Below are 18868 nucleotides of genomic sequence, written 5' to 3'. Positions count from 1 at the left end.
CCCTGGTTTAGAACAGTCTCTAAAATACATTAGTAAGCGTGAAACACTATGATTATATGCTGTTTGTATGTGTGTGTTTAATAGAATATCTTCCTAAGAAAACACAAAAAATTGATTCCAGCAGTTGCCTTGGGGAAAGGTAACTGGGATATTACTTTTGCAACTTTTAAATTTTTTTCCACATATGTTATCTATGTTAAAAAAGACATTGTCGGGGCGCCTGGGTGGCTTGGTCGGTTAAGCGTCCGACTTCGGCTCAGGTCATGATCTCACGGTCCGTGAGTTCGAGCCCCGCGTCGGGCTCTGTGCTGACAGCTCAGAGCCTGGAGCCTGTTTCAGATTCTGTGTCTCCCTCTCTCTCTGCCCCTCCCCTGTTCATGCTCTGTCTCTCTCTGTCTGAAAAATAAATAAACGTTTAAAAAAAAAAAAGACATTGTCATGCCCTGCAGGAGTTTACAGTTTAGCCAGACCATTATAAGAAAGCCCAGATAAGGCATATCGAGTACAGGGTCAATATTGTCTTTATGGGAAGACAGATTTAAATGCTGACCTCTCCTGGTGCAGCTAAGTTGACCTGATTTACCCATGAGTCATCAGGATAGGCAGGTCCGAGTGTCAGGAGGGACAGCTTCCAGGTCTTCATGTCCTGCCTGAGGGGAGGGTACTGGGGCTAAAGCAGTTTCCAGACCTTGTCCTGGTGCGGCATGAGCGCCAAGGAGCGGCACCACGGCTTGGGAAGAGCCTGGCAGGCCCGGAATCATTTCTGGGTTGGAGTCCTGGCTCTGCCACCTGCCAAACATGTGATTTGGGGCAGTGCTGGTCGGTGCCCAAAGCCTAAATGTGCTCATCCCTAAACGAAGACGAACCACCTCCCTCAGGCCACCGCAGTGAGGCTGGAATGAGATGCCACCTGCGAACACCCTGTAAACCATGAAGTGCCTGGCAAACGCCAGCTGTAATTGAAGCTGTTGGGTATCTGCAAGCTGGCCACGTACAGCAAGAGATGCTAATTTAAAAATGAAATTGAAGCAAAAATGTATCTTTTTCCCTCTGTCAAATAACTTGACATGAGCTGTAAAGTAGAGGTTAGGTGGTTTTGGCATCCTTGACCTGTCACCTTGGGCCAAGTCATTTCATCCTCTGGCCCGTTTCCCTATTGGAAAAATGAAAGGGGCTGTCTGTGTGAGTCCTGTGGTCCCTTCCAGTTGTAACATTCCGTGACAGACATTGTGGCATTAGCAGTGATACGCAGCTCAGCTGAGATGAGTCACACTGACCGAAAAGTCCAAATGGGAGGAGGAAGTCTCTGGGTGGTGAGAATTTTCCTCATGCTGGAGGATCTGAGTCTCTGGAGAGAGGGGGTGAGACACTGCCGCCATCAAGAGGGGAGACTGAGAGGGGTGCCTGGGTGGCTCTGTCGGTTAAGCATCTGACTTTTGGCTCAAGTCATGATCTCACTGTTTGGGAGTTAGCCCTGCGTCGGGCTCTGTGCTGACAGCTCGGAGCCTGGAGCCTGCTTCAGATTCTATGTCTCCCTCTCTGCCCCTCCCCCTTTTGTGCTCTGTCTCTTAATGAATAAACGTTAAAAAAAAAAGTAAAAATAAAAAGGAGGGGAGACCAAGAATGCATAAAGCGAGTGGCAATGTATTCATTGTTCTCTGTTCTCTCCATCTCCATAACCTCCTTTGCTTTCAAATGTTTCCTTGGATTAGACCTTTGGAAACCAGGCTTCACCCTTGTTTATTGAGTAGGACATTCATACAGTTGTGACCGCAGTGTGGTCTTTCTGTACATTTCTTGCCTTCGTGCTGCCTTGCTCCTATACACTTCTCATCATGTCGGAAATTAGATCAGAGACTATCTTATTTATCTTTGTGTCCCCAGCAACTAGCATGGTTCCTGGCACCTGAGAGGTGATCTGTACACGTGTATTATTAGATGGGTAGATGGACTGATGATCTATTGGAGGGCAGTATGTACACGAATCTTGTTGATCTTGACTACCACTACCATTATTATAGCTACCACCACCCTTCGAGTAAAATGAGGTTTTAGCCTTTAGTGGCTTATTATTTCTAGAAATATTTCATACTCGCAAAAGAGTGCATGCTAAAAAAGCTTAAACAGACCCCATAAGAATGTATTTTAACAGAATCTACAGTTTAAAAAAAGGCTAGGGGCGCCTGGGTGGCGCAGTCGGTTAAGCGTCCGACTTCAGCCAGGTCACGATCTCGAGGTCCGTGAGTTCGAGCCCCGCGTCGGGCTCTGGACTGATGGCTCAGAGCCTGGAGCCTGTTTCCGATTCTGTGTCTCCCTCTCTCTCTGCCCCTCCCCCGTTCATGCTCTGTCTCTCTCTGTCCCCAAAATAAATAAACGTTGAAAAAAAAAATTTTTTTTTAAAAAGGCTAAGGGTTTTAGGCAGTTTATATAGATTATAGTATATAATACATGTGTATCTAATATTCAACACCACCCCCACCACAGCATACAAGGTGTTTGGCTTGTAGCAATAAACAGTATAAAGTACTTACTCAGCCTGAAAGCCTGGGTGACTACCCTGATTCTTACTTTCTAAAGCTAACGGTACACAGTGAAATCTGAAAAGAAACTTTAAGATTGAAATAATTTCTTTCTACAAACGCAGGACGCAAGGAGGGAAAAGTATCACACAGGGCATTTAGAAGTAGCGGAAGTGGCTGTAAAGAGCCCCACCAGTTGGGTCGTGGCAGTTGGGTCGTGCCGGATGGAGCACTGTTCTCCCTCACCGTGGCCTCCCCGTAGGAGGGAGGGCCACCAGGATGAGCAGGCCGGGCTGTTCGACCTCCAGGGGGATAGCTGAGCCGTGTAGGGAGACCACACCCAGTGAATTTCAGGGTACATTAGGTAAAGTCGGTTGAGGAGTTAGACCCAGTGCTCCAGAAGGTTCTCTTGTGCCGTGCCTCTGTGTGTGTTTTCCAGTAGAATCATTCTAATAGTGATGGAAGATGTACTCACAAAGTTCCTTTCATGTGTGGAGGACAGCATCCAGAACTGAATATATACATGCTTGTTAAAAAATGGGGAAGGGATTAGAAAAATGTATTCTGAAGTTTGCTTACCAAACCAAGCCATTCTTTTGGCAAACTCCTCATAACCCTTATAGAAGCCCTTCCAGGCATGGCAGCATCATCTGCTCAAATACAGACCGCCAAAAAAAGAAGTCTTTTGGGGTCCAGGTGTGAAAGTTCTCATGGAAAAGCTGGAGCCAGTGCACTTTTTATAGCAGGTGGGATCACCTACCCTCATTGGAAATTAACTGCCCTTTCCGATTTCTTTTTGGCTAAACAGCTATATATCTCTTGAGAAAATCAGCAGTCCCAAGTTCCTATTCAGTTCACTTACCAGTTTTGCTTTATCTTTGCACAATTTTTGCAGCTTGCAGACAAGCATAATGGGTGAGAGTTCCAGTAAACTGGCTGGATTGTATTTCTTAGATTGAGTCATTGCTGAGAAACTTGCTTGTGAACAGGAAGCAGCCCATGAAAATGTCTGTACATAGTAACATGCCAGACTGAGGAAACTGGACTGTTCTCTAGTTGAAAGACAAAAGGGTGGAAGGATGGGTCCACTACTCGGGGAATAGCAAACTTGTGATCTTGGGTTTTAAATTGTTGAATAATTCATCTCTTGGTGTATGTGTGAAAATGTTTATTCTGTCAGAAATGGCTGGTTGTTAGAGATTGAGGAAATAATCCTTAGTAAGATTTCTTTAGAAGGAAAACTTGGACTATTGGTAACTATTACTACCTACTAGGATCTCTGCTGACACATAACTGCTTACTAGGCCAGTTATTTTTAAAAATGGAGTTGTAGTTACACAGAAATTAACTCAGTGACATTTACACTTGGCCTAGATGGCTTTATGACCCCTTCCATCTCTAACATTCTGTGATTTTATATATTTACACACACACACACACACACACACACACACACACAGACGCACGCCTTGTGATTCATTTTAATTACCTACTTCGTAATTATTATAGCAATATATTTAAAAGTTAGCACATCAGTCCAGTAGAACTAAAAATACTTGACTGTGGGCAAACTAAAAAGAATAACCTGTCCTCTGTCTTCTCTAGAATGCTCACTGTAAAAACAATGGGCATTGTTTGTGTATCTTCCTGTAATGAAGCAGTGGGAAAGATGCAAAGAGAAGTAAATAGGCAGATAACTATTTATGAAATATAATCGTCATCAGTGAGATGTATTTTAAAAATACACCTGCTTGGTGTCATTTTACTTTGTTTAGCAAGGATTGTGACTTGTGAACTAAGGAGTAACTTGTTATTTGATCAATTCTTCAAAATTCACATGCACTTGGTTGTTTTTGTAACCACCGGTAGCTTTCATTTGATGTGATTCATGTTCCGTCTGGTTTTGCTCAAAACTATTTGAGCAGCTTCAATGGAGAAAATATTAAACCAGATTTACTTTTTACGTGAATAATATAACCACCGGGGCATAATCAATCTAAAGACTGAAGTGTATGGGGAAAAAATTACCAAAAAAACCCCCCATAGACTCTGAATGTCAGTAATTAATATTTGAACAAAGTAATTAATATTTGAAAGAGATCTCAGGGGAATAAAATTTAAAAGACATTATTTTCATGCTGGAGGTACATGATTTTAAGGGGTAGCTTGACATCAATTTGCTCTTACACAGTGAAGTTGGAAATGAGGAGGGGCACGGAGGTGGCTCAGGTGGTTGAGCATCCGACACTTGATTTAGGCTCAGGTCTTGATCTCACCGTTCAGAGTTCAAGCCCCGAGTTGGGCTCTGCGCTGACAGTGGGAGGCCTGCTTGGGATTCTCTCTCTGCCCCTCCCCCCTTGCACAGGCACGGGCTTTCTCTCTCTCTCAAAAAAAACGTAAAAAAAAAATTTTTTTTTTTAATTTGGAAATGAGCAGCTTTTATTTTGTACTTACATTTTTAGTAGTCTGTGCAGTTTTTTTTAAGTTTATTGGTGAAATTTATTTTTATAAACCAACCTCCTACCACCTTCCCATCCTAAAGACAAAATAAAGGATGGGAGAGGGAGGGGAGGACACTGGGTTGGGAGGTGCAAGCCTCATTGACACGTGTGAATATATTATAGAAACCATCTTATTTTTCATTTCAAATACTTCCCCAAAGCCTCGGTTTACAGAATTACCTTAAGAGAAGATTATGCTATCTTGCCTTATCTTTTCTGATTTTTTGGATCATCTGAGCATGAAAAATGCTGGTTTGTTCAAGGTACAAAACCTTATTTTGAGAGCAAGAGCAGGGTAGGGGCAGAGAGAGGGAGAAAGAGAATTGTAAGCAGGCTCCAAGTTGTCAGTACAAAGCCTGATACAGAGCTCGAGCTCATGAACCATGAGATCATGACCTGAGCCAAAATCAAAAGTCGGATGCTTAACCGACTGAGCCACCCAGGCACCCCTGAAGACATATTTAATATGGGATTCAGTGTTCAAGGCCTCTCTTCTTTCTTTATCCTAGAACAAAGATACTTGTTTCGAAGTGGTATGAGTTAATAAACCAACTTCAGATTCCCCATAAAACATGTAATAGATTACACAGATGGCAAATGATGATATATACATTTTAAATATGAATATTTCCGTTGGACCAGATGGTGATTTAATGCGAATTGTCAAACATTTATGTTTCTTATTAAATTGTCATCTTTTGTGTAAGCCAAGCTAGCAGCATAATTTGCAACACACTCAGGAATCACTAAAGGACAACAACAAAAAAGTCAGATGCTAAGTGGCTCCATATGGCCTGTGAAGGCTCCCATCCAGCGCCTCAGTTGCTCTGGGAAGTTTTTCCCAGGTCTTCAGGAAAAATACCTGTTGGAATGCTGTGGAAAACCATCCCCCTGCTTTCCTCTCCATCCCCAGACTCTACCGATCTGCCATTTTACCTGGTGGCCTGCCTTTTTGGGGGCCTGGAGAGGATAAGAAGCTCTTCTTTTTCAGGGCCTCAGGTTTATGTGCCAAAGAGCAGTTTTAGCTTTTCCTTAGGCATTTCCCTTCCCCGCTGTCCTGCGTCCTGTTCTTGTTTGTTATAGGCTCCACCCGGACTACTTCCTCTTAGATGGTTCACGAGCCTTGCAGAGGTGGGTCATTTGTGGAGTAAGTCATGTGCCTAGTCACAGGGTTCCTTGCAGGAAATGCTCACTGCCTGTGAGGGTAGCACAGAACAGTCCCAAGCCCGTGGGGTTCCCCAACAGCAAGTCTTAGGTGGACACATTTCTGCTGTTCTCATTTTCAGCATAAAGCTTTGTTTCATACACCATCAAATCTCTGCAGGTTTTTTTCTTCTGAAGTTGAAGTGAAAATTTGAGTAACAGAGTATAATATGTTAAGGCCATGACAAGAAACCCATTGTTGCTTTATTCAAAATTTGATCAGAACATTTGTTTTAAGGAATTCAGGGTAGTTAAAACTACCATTGCTTTTATTTTCAAGCATAAGTTTTCTTTTAGAGACTTCTCATAGCAACAGTAAATAGTACATAAAATAAACTTTGGGGTGCCTGAGTGGCTCAGTCCAACTTCGGCTCAGGTCATGATCTCACTGCTTGTGAGTTCAAGCCCCATGTCGGCCTCTGTACTGACAGCTCAGAGCCTGGAGCCTGCTTTGGATTTTGTGTGTCTGTCTCTCTCTGTCCCTCTCCCACTAGCACTCTGTCTCTCTCTTTCTCAAAAATAAACATTAAAAAAATAATAATAAAAATAAACTTTAAAAGGGGCGCCTGGGTGGCTCAGTCGGTTGAGTGTCCTCTTGATTTCAGCTCAGGTCATGATCCCAGGATCATGAGATAGAGCCCAGTGTCAGGCTCTGCACTGGGTGTGGAACCTGCTTAAGATTCTGTCTCCCTCTGCCCCTCACCTGATGCACTCGTTCTCTCTCTCTCAAAAATATATATATACAATTTTAAAAATTCAAAAAATAATAAACTTTAAATACAGAGGGGTGCCTGGGTGGCTCAGTCAGTTAAATGTATCCAATTCTTGATTTTGGCTCAGGTCACAATCTCATGGTTTGTGGGATTGAGCCCCATGCGCTGACAGCTCAGAGCCTGCTTGAGATTCTCTCTCTCCCTCTTTCTCTGCCCCTCCTCTATGTGCATACGTGCGTGCTCTCTCTCAAAATGAATAAACTTAAAAAAAAATACAAAGGAAAACCTCCGAGAACACTTTGAAACCTGCTTTGTCACCTGTGATCTCACTGAAGGCTGCCCGGCCGGCACTAAGAACAATTAGATGTCACATGAAACATCTTTTGGTGGCATTACTGGTGGAGACAGTAAGCTAGAGCAGTAGGAGCTGCTCTGCCCCCTAGGGTCCAGCATTGTTTCAGATCAGAGAAGAATGGGATGCTCAAGAGCTGATCCAAACGATTTAGGTTTTATTTTTCCTGTTTGTGGATGAGGATCCATTAAGGTGCCCTTTTCTGATCCTGTTATGGGAAATTTTAAGAAATTGAATTAGTTTGGCTGTGCATTGAAGGGTAGTCATATCAGGAATTGAATGGCTGTTGAATGGGTATATATGTGCTATCCATGCTTACATAAAAGTATAGGTTACTGTTTTTGTTTTCAACCCATGTTGCACAAGCCAGGGAGTCAATTTCAGACCCTCCCTGAGGAAGAACCGAGTAGCCTCCCTGCTGAATGTTTTTCAGGCTCCCACTACAGTTAGGTCCACAGCTTCTTTATTATCCATTGGCCTTGAGTTTGATCTTGCTTATATTACAGCAGGTATTAGAACCATCACTGTCAACATGCATAGCAACATTTGCATATACTTTACATATAGAGAGGTTTCTTTCACATCTCACTTGATCAGCCAACATCTGTATGGCAGGAGTAGGACAGAACAGTTATATACTAAATTTATAGCTAAACCATCTGAACCCACTCAAGCATCTCATCTGGTGGGGAGGGAAGGGGGAGAAAGGAAAGAATAGACTTGTGTCAACTTTTGGTGTACTTGCCTCTGTTAATTTTAGAGTAAATTACATTAGACATTTTCTTTCAGCCCATAGGGCTGGGTTCTGGGGATCCTCTGGAATAGTCTGATTTGTGAGCAGGTGTTGGCAACATGAACTGCTTCAGCGTTCTTTCAGTTCTTTTATGAAAAAGTCAAAGCTGGATGTTGGTTTTTATCCTGAGATCTCTTAACAAGGAGAAGGCCCCGCCTAGGCATTCTGGGGAAATTCAGGAAGGGATGTGTCAGAGTGGCCCCTAGGTGCAGGGGCAAGTGTTTGGGTTTCTCTTTGATTCATCTTCTGAAGAGCTCAGCACACTGTCCACATCAGTTTTTTTTTTTTTTTTTTTTTGTGGGGGGGGGGGGGGGGCGCTAGGAACAGGTACTGCCTGTCTTATAATTATAGAGAGAAACTGGAGTTCAACTGAGACTGTGTGATCATGCATGCCTTTAAATTCTAGTGCTAGCATTTAGTGGGTGTGAATATACCGAACACCTCCTTAACACCTGGCTCCTTTAGCTCCAGCTTGGAGAAAGCCTAGATAGGATACCCCACTGTTCTAAATTCACTAAGAAGATATGGCCCAATCTAATTAGAATTTTAAAGTAGGTTTCTCTAATACCTTGGACCTTTCTCGTTCAGCATCTTTGGATAAACATGTCCATTAGCATGGAAACACATCATTTTTAAAATGGAAATTATTTTCATGTTTTGTGTTAGTTGGGAGTTCCCTGTGGAGATAGCCATGTATGAATAAATGCTCTGTGGTTGCTATTCTGTGTCGTGGCCAGGAAAGCGAATGAGGTGATGTGCTCAATCCAGCCTTCTGTAACCTGGCCACTTTTTCACATCCCCAAGATGTTAAAGCAGAGTATATATACGACAATGGATTTTATATCCTGCCCAGTTTGGGAACCACTGGCCAGTGATCAGATTGTATTTTTTTTTTAAGTGTAGCTTGTGGTTAAAAAAGCATGAGTCCAGGATTGAGACTACCCAGGACATATCCCTGTATACTTCCTAGAAGTATCCCTTCTTTCTAAACCTCAGTATTTTTATCTGTAAAAAATAGGATGTATGTTATCTTCATATGGTTGTTTGCAGATTAATTTGTATATATATAAAGTACTTTGAACAATGCTTGGCATGTAGAAAGCCTTTAATAAACGTTGGCTTAAAAAGATACACGTTAGCCAGTTCTAAAGAGCTACAGACTGTGTTATAATTATACCTACTCTGTTTGCTGTAGACTCTTTAACACTGCTCAAGGCTAGAATACTGATAAACCCCATGGTCAGGAAGGGTTTCACAGCATTTAAGATTCTACCACCAGGGCTCGAATGCCATAGCCTCTGCTGTCCATGTAGCTGTGCTGCCTTTAGGCTGGGTGGCCTGCCCCCTCCTTTGTTGGGTAAAAATAGCCTGACTGCTCAGTGAAGCAACAGCCATGTTATTTTTGTCCTTGGAGGCAGAAAGTAGAGTCTAGACGCACTGGGCAACCCTGTGCTGCCAGCCATCATCAGAACCAAAATACATGTGATGTTTGTGCATAGTGTCTACTGGCTTTCAGGCCCCAACTGCCTTCCCCCCATGTCTTGATTTTTCCAGTCTCAGTCTCATTTTCTTATTTTCAGTATAGATGATTTCTTAAATGGAAAGTGATTTAAATTTCCTACCTGTGAAGACTTTTCCAAAAACTAAAGTTATAAGTCAAAAAATTGCTTTTGACATATTTGTGGTTAGGAAAATCTGGACGTGGTACCTAGGCCTAGTTTTGTTATGGAGATCAAAATAACCATTCCTTCATTGTAAGATCTCCCCATGTCTTAAACTTTCAGTACCTTCCATCCTTCTGTGGAACCATGGTTTTTTTTCTCGTGTGTGTGTGTGTGTGTGTGTGTGTGTGTGTGTGTAAGAGGGTTATCTGTGATTTCTCAGAAGTGAAACTAGTGGGTACTACCCCTTTTCCAGGGCCAGCCTCTTGCTTCACCCATGGGTCACAAGATTACCATTAGCTAGGACTTTTCTTTACCAGTTTGTTCATACCTCAGGAGCTAAAACTCAAATCAAGAGGAAATTGTTTTAATAAGTGAGCCACAGGGATTAGAGTAGCAAGAAATGATGGGGGAAAGTAATCCAGTGTAGGAAATACCAAAAGATTGGTGATATTTCGCAACTGCTAGATTGACATTTAACCAGGGTTTTTCCCCTTTTCTCTGTAAACTGGATATTTGCTGAGGTTTAGAAAAAATTCTACATATTTGATCATGTTTTCCATGTCTCATAATACCAGTGGCTTGGAGTGTTTGCTCCAATTTCTATATTCCACTAAACAAGTGTGAGATTTCTTTTAATTCAAGAGCTGTAGTGTGCAACATGTTACTTTGCTCTTTAGTGACCTCTACTATCACCCAGTCGTTAATAATCCAAGTAATAAGTGATTAGAATGGATGGCTGTGTTTTTAGGTTGTTTTTTCTTTTAATGAATAGATTCATTGAATGGAATTAACTGTGCCCTTCCAGAACATTGGATCTGTGTTCCCATTCAGATTGTTTCTAATTTCCCTATCCTGCAACATCAATAATGGCATAATACAAATTTTAGGATATCTGCCATTTTAAAAACCATCTTAACCATGGTCTTTCCTTTTTTTTTTTTTAACATAGGACATGGATTTGATTGACATACTTTGGAGGCAAGATATAGATCTCGGGGTAAGTCGAGAGGTATTTGACTTCAGTCAACGACGGAAGGAACATGAGCTGGAAAAACAGAAAAAACTTGAAAAGGAAAGACAAGAACAACTCCAAAAGGAGCAAGAGAAAGCCTTCTTTGCTCAGTTACAACTAGATGAAGAGACAGGTGAATTTCTCCCAATTCAGCCTGCCCAACACATCCCATCAGAAACCAGTGGATCTGCCAACTACTCCCAGGTATAGAATTCTCAGTTCTTGGGAAGGTGTGTGGCAGGGTTTAAGGAACCGATATTGACCGGTGAGTTTAAAATATCTGCATTGGAGTTCCAGATTTGCCTTTTTACTGTCTTCATGACCATATCAAGTCAACTTCCCAGCCCCAGCTTCCTGAGGAGTTCAAAACCTGACTTTCCTCACAGAGTCATTGTAAGGATTGAGAGGACATAAATTACATGAAAGTGCTTTGGAAGCTGTGGAAACGTCCTGTAAGGATTGAGCGAGCAGCAGCAGTAGTCATAGTAGAAACTGTAATACAAGAGTACTAGCGTTTTATTTCCAGATGGGCAGTTGAAGCTCAGAGATTCAGTAACTTGCCCGGAGCACACAAGAAATCAGGGAAGCCAAGATTTGAACCCAGATAGTCTGGTCTGTTTGATTCTGTGTGCTATACTACACTAAACTGATTTCAGGAGAAGAGAAACGTTTGGTTAACCAAATCGTAATCGTTGTAGGACACTGAACAATATTTCTCTTCTTCTGTGTCTTTCCTTTTTATCCAGGTTGCCCACATTCCCAAACCAGATGCTCTGTACTTCGATGACTGCATGCAGCTTTTGGCAGAGACATTCCCATTTGTAGATGACAATGAGGTACATTTGGTTAACAGCAAAACTCCCCAACTATATCTCATACATCCTATGAGTGTGCCTTCATTAAAGAAGTATTTTAGGGGCGCCTGGGTGGCGCAGTCGGTTAAGTGTCCGACTTCAGCCAGGTCACGATCTCGAGGTCCGTGAGTTCGAGCCCCGCGTCGGGCTCTGGGCTGATGGCTCAGAGCCTGGAGCCTGTTTCCGATTCTGTGTCTCCCTCTCTCTCTGCCCCTCCCCTGTTCATGCTCTATCTCTCTCTGTCCCAAAAATAAATAAACGTTGAAAAAAAAAATTTAAAAAAAGAAGTATTTTAGGGGGAAATTTTGTCAAAGAAATCTTAGCCTATAGATAACGTTACAATTCAAAAAAAAAAAAAAAAGAAAAGAAAGAAAAGGTCCCTACACCATGTAAGACCAAATCCTCTTATCCTTGCATAGCCAGAAGCATGGATCTGCATAACCATAAAAACAGGTAACTCATTTGATACATACAGGTACTTAGAAATAAATTTGGGTGAGTAAAAAGCAAGCTGGGTAACAAACCAAGACTTGCTCAGTTAACAATTCGTTTGTTTTGTGTTTGAAGCACTATACTATTATACAGGGAGATGCAAATTAAATCCAAAAGCGTATCACTTTCCTTGAAATTTACCTTCAAATGCATAGGCTAAAACAAGCCAGTAAATGAATAAATGTGGAGTTATTTTGTCGGGGGTGGGGGGAAGATTTGTTTCATTATATAGAAATAGGGGCCACAGAACTGTTGGCTAATTCCAGTTTAAAGTGTTGTGATGGTGCCCCGGCATGTACTTCTTTCTCCACTGTTGCTGGCAGACTCACACAGATAAATGCTTTGTCAATTTTAGGTTTCTTCAGCTGCGTTTCAGTCACTTGTTCCTGATATTCCCAGCCAAATCGAGAACCCCGTCTTCATTGCTCCTAATCAGGCTCAGTCACCTCAGACTCTTGTCACTCAGTCAGTCATTGCTGATTTAGACAATATGCAGCAGGACATTGAGCAAGTTTGGGAGGAGCTACTGTCCATTCCAGAATTACAGGTAACTAAGATCTAATAACAGTAAGTGCCAAAAACACTTTCATATTCAGTGCCTTTAAATTATTTATTCCACTTGCTCTTTATATGCCACCTACTTCTAGGAAGGATTGGAGGGTGCTTTTAAATTAGTCACGAGAGGGGTGCCTGGCTGGTTCAGTCAGAAGAGCATGTGACTCTTGACCTCAGGGTCGTGAGTTCAAGCCCCACATTGGATGCAGACATTACTTAAATAAATGAAATTAGTCATGAGAGCTGCCCATGCTCACTTAGTATGCTTTTGTTAATTAAATGGACTGGATGTCTTGAGGAAAGATCAAGTTGTAAACCTGAAGTCTGATCTAAGAACTGTGAAAATAATACATATGCTTAGACATAAATATCTGTTAGAAATAGGAATTATCTGAATTATAGAAGACCTTGGGAAGAATGAGGGTGGGGAGAGAGTTTACCATCAAATATAGATTATCAGCTATTAAAAACATTTGCATTCAGGGGCACCTGGCTGGCTCAGTCTGTGGAGCTGGAGCGTGTGACTCTTGACCTCAGGGTTTTGAGTCCAAGCCTCACATTGGGTGTAGAGATCACTTAAAAACAAAATCTTTCAAAATAAGTAAAAATATGTGCCATCAGATACAGATTATCAGCTATTAAAAATATTTAACTTGACTAACATTTGGTAAAAATTTCTTTTCTGTGCAGTGTCTTAATATTCAAAATGACAAGTTGGTTGAGACTAGCACGGTCCCAAGTCCAGAAACCAAAATGACAGAAATTGACAACAATTATCATTTCTACTCATCGATGCCCTCACTGGAAAAGGAAGTAGGTAACTGCAGTCCACATTTTCTCAGTGCTTTTGAGGATTCCTTCAGCAGCATCCTCTCCACAGAAGATTCCAGCCAGTTGACCGTGAACTCATTAAATTCAGATGCCACAATAAACACTGATTTTGGTGATGAATTTTATTCTGCTTTCATAGCAGAACCTAGTAGCAGCAATAGCATGCCCTCCTCGGCTACTTTAAGCCAGTCACTCTCTGAACTTCTTAATGGGCCCATTGATGTTTCTGATCTATCACTTTGTAAAGCCTTCAACCAAAACCACCCTGAAAGCACAGAATTCAATGACTCTGACTCTGGCATTTCGCTGAACACGAGTCCTGGCCTGGCATCACCAGAACACTCAGTGGAATCTTCTGTCTATGGAGACACACCGCTTGGCTTCAGTGATTCTGAAATGGAAGAGATAGATAGTGCCCCTGGGAGTGTCAAACAGAATGGTCCTAAAACACAACCCGTACAGTCTTCTGGAGATACAGTCCAACCCCTGTCACCATCCCCAGGGCACAGTGCTCCAGTGCGTGATGCCCAGTGTGAAAACACGCCCAAGAAAGAATTGCCTGTAAGTCCCGGTCATCGAAAAACCCCATTCACAAAAGACAAACATTCAAGCCGCTTGGAGGCTCATCTCACAAGAGATGAGCTAAGGGCCAAAGCTCTCCACATCCCATTCCCTGTTGAAAAGATCATTAACCTCCCTGTTGATGACTTCAATGAGATGATGTCCAAGGAACAATTCAACGAAGCTCAACTGGCATTAATTCGAGATATACGCAGGCGGGGTAAGAATAAAGTGGCTGCTCAGAACTGCAGAAAAAGAAAACTGGAAAATATAGTGGAACTGGAACAAGATTTGGATCATTTGAAAGACGAAAAAGAAAAATTGCTCAGAGAAAAGGGCGAGAATGACAAAAGCCTGCATCTACTGAAAAAACAGCTTAGCACCCTGTATCTTGAAGTCTTCAGCATGTTACGTGATGAAGATGGAAAACCTTACTCTCCTAGTGAATACTCCCTGCAGCAAACAAGAGATGGCAATGTGTTCCTTGTGCCCAAGAGTAAGAAGCCAGATGTGAAGAAAAACTAGATTTGGAAGGATCTGACCTTTTCTGAGCTAGTGGGTTTTTTTTTTTTTTTTTGTACTGTTATACTAAAAGCTCCTACTGTGATGTGAAATGCAAAAACATACTTTGTAAGTAATTCTATGCAAAATTATAGTAAAAACCTAGTATAGGAAATAATATAAACTTTAAAAAAGCATTAAAGTCAGTCATCAGTATGCTGAATCAGTAGTTTCACTTTAACTGCGAACTTAATTTCTTAGAACACCATTTGGGCTAGTTCCTGTATAAGTGTAAATACTACAAAAACTTATTTATACTGTTCTTATCTCATTTGTTACATTCATAGATTTATATGATACATCTGGCTAAAAGCAAATTGCAAAACTAACCACTATGTACTTTTTTATAAATACTGTATGAACAAAAAGCATTTTTTTATATTAAATTGTTTAGCTATGGCAAAAACCAATTTAGTTGAAAAGCTGGTACTAATAAAGGAGTATTATGACTGTTAAATTATCTTTGGAATTCATTTGAGTTTATTCACAGTATTTTCCATAACACACTTAACATATTTAGAAACATTCTTAACATTCAGAACATTTCCATTCATTATAAATATGAAAAGCATTTTATACTGAACTTCTGGTCCCAGAGACCTAAAGAAATAAAACATCTTATCTCTTCAATAGCAAACACAGCTCAACCAAGGAAAATATGTGGACATGGAAACATTCAGTTTACTTACATCAATACATGTATGCCTACCATGTACTAGGTATTTTTTGAAGAACAGGACATGAAAATCCCAGTACTCCTGGAACTGAAGGAAGACCGCAAACCCATACACACCAGGATTGGGAAGACCAGTAGAAAGGAAACCTTGCAATTTAAACTAGGGTTGCAGGGACTCCTGGGTGGCTCAGTTAAGCGTCCAACTCTTGATTTCAGCTCGGCTCATGATGTTGCGGTTCAGGAGTTCAAGCCCCTCTTCGGGCTCTGCGCTGACAGTGCAGAGCCTGCTTGGGATTCTCTCTCTCTCTGCCCCTCCCTCTCAAAATAAGTTTTAAAAAAATAGGGTTGCAAACAGTAAAAGCCTATTGAGATGGCAACGTTTTAAGGTGACCCACTCTATTAACTAAAGAGTATAACAGCCATGATACAGGATGTTCAAAGGCTCTGAACTCTATATACGGCTGACCAGAATTCACTTTCAAATGTCCCCTCTGTAAAGAGAGCTTCCTTATATTTTTGCTTTCTCATCTTATATTCTAATAGACTTTTGACTGCTGCTCAAAAAAAGTATACAGCTGAAAATGGAGAAACAAAGCAGGTAGAAGTGGAATACGGCATAGAACCTTGTTACACCTTCATGAGGACTTTGGCTTTTCCCTAGGAAAGTGGGGAGCCATAGGTGTTAAGGAGTAACATCTGATTTTTAAGTTTCCTTAGCCTGTGTATTGAAGACAGTCTAGAAGGTTAAGGTGGGAGCAGGAAGACCAATGGGAAAGTTCTGGAATAGATGGGATAGTGTTTTGGTCTAGGGTGGGGATAGTAGGAACAGTGAGAAGGCACTGGATTCTGCAGGTTTCAAAGGTAGAACTAAAAGAACTTTCTGATAAATGTTGGGTGAAGATGAGAGTCAAGGACTTGTAAGATCTTTAAGAACTGAGGGGCATCTGGGTGGCTCAATCAGTCAAGCATCTCTTGATTTTGGCTCAGGACATGATTTCATGGTTCACGAGTTCAAGCCCACTGTTGGGCTCTCCTGGCAGTATGGAACTTGCTTGGTCCCTCTCCTCTGTCCACTCATGCTCTCAAAAGCAAGCTTAAAAAAAAAAAGTGGGGTAATGGGAGATTCATCTTGAGGATTAAAACACATTTAGAATAAGTACTACAATGCAGAGGCCCACAGGCCCTAGAGGCGCTGGGCTTTCCGCTGCCATTTTGCTAAATGACCTCCAATAACTGAAGACACTCAGGCTCATTTCCTCATCTGTAGAGGAAGTATTGAGTTACTATGCAAAAAGTATTGTGCCTAGCTCACTAAGCACTCAACAGGCATATTTTCCATTTTCCTTAGCCTTGTATTGGGATGACTTTTAGTTGCTAGTGAAAAAAACTAAAGTGAAATTAGCCAGTAAGAAAACCTGGCCTGAATGACAAAGCTCAGCTTGGGGTTGAACACGACTTCAGAGACTAATGAATGTAGCAGGCATTCAGATTCTGCTGCTGGCCTCTCTGGCACAGTCAAGAATCTCTTCTGTAACTGGTGGTGATGAGACATTTTTCCAACCTCAAGACAAAAGATTGAAGTGCTCCACCCTTAGGCATTATGGGGGTATGTGGCATGAATCCATTACCTGCAGCCCCACCTGAACACCTGGGATTGGCACACCTACAAGGGGTGAGAAGCACGGCTGGGCAGACTGGAACAGACTTCTAGCCTGATAACAGTTGAGTTCACTGTGGTGACTCATTTTTTTTTGTACAGGATCTGAAAAAATAACTTGTAAGTACAAAACATTCTCTCTAGTTCTCTGAAAATAAATAGGCGTCTGAGTGACTCAGGTTAAGTGTCCAACTCAGGTCATGATCTCAGTTGTGATACACTCCTCCTGCCCAAGTCAGGCTCTGCTGAGTGGAGCCTGCTTTGGATTCTCTGCCCCTCCCCCACTCTCTTGCAATTTTTAAATAAAATATGGCATTATGCAGAACTTAATGTTTAAATATAACAAAACCTACTTATGACAAACATTAAAGCCAAGTTTTTATCTTTTGATCTAGACTTGTTAGAGCTTTATACTGTCCTCAGTTTAATTTTGGCTATCCAGTTATTCAAAGACTAAACTCAAGTTCCTAGTTTTAAAATGTGTACCTATGCAGGATACCTGGGTGGCTCAATTAAGCATCCAAATTTCAGCTTATATCATGATCTCAAGGCTTGTGGGTTCAGGCCCCACATCAGGCTGTTGCTGATAGGGAGCCTAAAGCCTGCTTCAGATCCTCTAGCTCCCTCTTAGCCTCTTGCCCTGCTCCCACTCTCAAAACTGAACCTTAAACATTAAAAAAAAAAAAAAAAAAGCGTATTACGGGGCGCCTGGGTGGCTTGGTCGGTTGAGCGTCCGACTTCGGCTCAGGTCATGATCTCACGGTCCGTGAGTTCAAGCCCCGCGTTGGGCTCTGTGCTGACAGCTCAGAGCCTGGAGCCTGTTTCGGATTCTGTGTCTCCCTCTCTCTCTGCTCCTCCCCTCTTCATGCTCTGTCTCTGTCTCAAAAAAATAAACGTTAAAAAAAAAATTAAAAAAAAAAAGTATGCCTTTTACATTGATTTATAGCAAGCATTCTTAGGACTCTTAACTGAACGATACTGCATTTATTACGTAAAGAAACATTTTCTTGCTGAGATTTCTCAAGCCCATGTTTAGGGAAGGAGTGGCTACTCACATTAACTTACACTTATCCTACCCATACTTGTTTTTAAGCCTCAGAACGTACACAAAGTAATTGCCATTCCTATTTTACAGATACTTATCAGGAACAGGTTGTTTTCAGTTGCTTTTTATACTTTTTGAGAACTGGAAAAATTTCTTTAAAATAGAGTTTTGTTTTTTTGTTGTTTAAGGTTTAGAGACAGAAACAGCGATGAGTGGGAAAGGGGCATAGAGAGGGAGGAGGGAGACTGAATCCCAAGCACGCTCTGCACTGTCAGGATGGACCCTGATGCAGGACTCGAACTCACGAAATTGAGTCATGACCGGAGCCAAAACCAAGAGTTGGACGCTTAACCGACTGAACCACCCAAGGCACCACACCCCAAGAGAACTGAGAAATATTTAAAGGCCACAAAAACTGTGTGGAGAGAAAAACTTGTAGGACATTGGCATAATTAACTTTATTGTAACCCGTTAAAATATTAAGTATTCTTCAGGATAGTAAGAAAGCACCCGTAATTACCCCAAATATCTTTAGAGACTGTGGACCAGATGCTAGGTTAAGTTCCTTAAACCCAGCATCAGATTCAACCTCCAGACTCAATGAGGAAGAGGGTGGGTATCATCTCAGCTTTACACAAGTTATTAGGTAAAAACAGCTCCTAATCTGGATAGAATTTAAGTTTGAGTTTTCATGGAGAAAGTTACTTCTTTTCACTAACAGTTGATGAATTTAATATTTCCTTCAACACTACAGACGACAATCCACAATAGCATTAACAGTAAACTGTCTAAGTTAAACATTATCAGGTTACTGTTATTTCTAAATGCCATTCATACATAACTTCAAAGTCAGAAGTCAGACCCTCCTAGCCTCATTTG

The 18868-nt window shown here is 41.6% G+C and overlaps 1 protein-coding gene across 2 annotated transcripts in view; it reads left to right on the top strand.

Annotated features, from left to right (window-relative positions):
- The window catches only part of NFE2L2 (NFE2 like bZIP transcription factor 2), a 31391-nt gene extending 16320 nt beyond the window's left edge, over positions 1-15071 (top strand). For both annotated transcript variants that reach the window (XM_040475469.1, XM_040475470.1), the window contains exons 2-5: positions 10695-10961; positions 11504-11593; positions 12459-12650; positions 13349-15071. In XM_040475469.1, coding sequence (XP_040331403.1) covers positions 10695-10961; positions 11504-11593; positions 12459-12650; positions 13349-14575 — 1776 coding nt within the window. In that variant the 3' untranslated portion in view covers positions 14576-15071. The remainder of the gene's footprint in view (positions 1-10694; positions 10962-11503; positions 11594-12458; positions 12651-13348) is intronic.
- The last annotated feature ends 3797 nt before the right edge of the window (positions 15072-18868 follow it).

Source organism: Herpailurus yagouaroundi, unplaced genomic scaffold (assembly GCF_014898765.1).
Source record: "Herpailurus yagouaroundi ecotype Mexico unplaced genomic scaffold, PumYag 140, whole genome shotgun sequence".
NCBI classification, from domain to species: Eukaryota; Metazoa; Chordata; class Mammalia; order Carnivora; family Felidae; genus Herpailurus; species Herpailurus yagouaroundi.
This window is presented reverse-complemented; position numbering and strand designations above follow the sequence as displayed.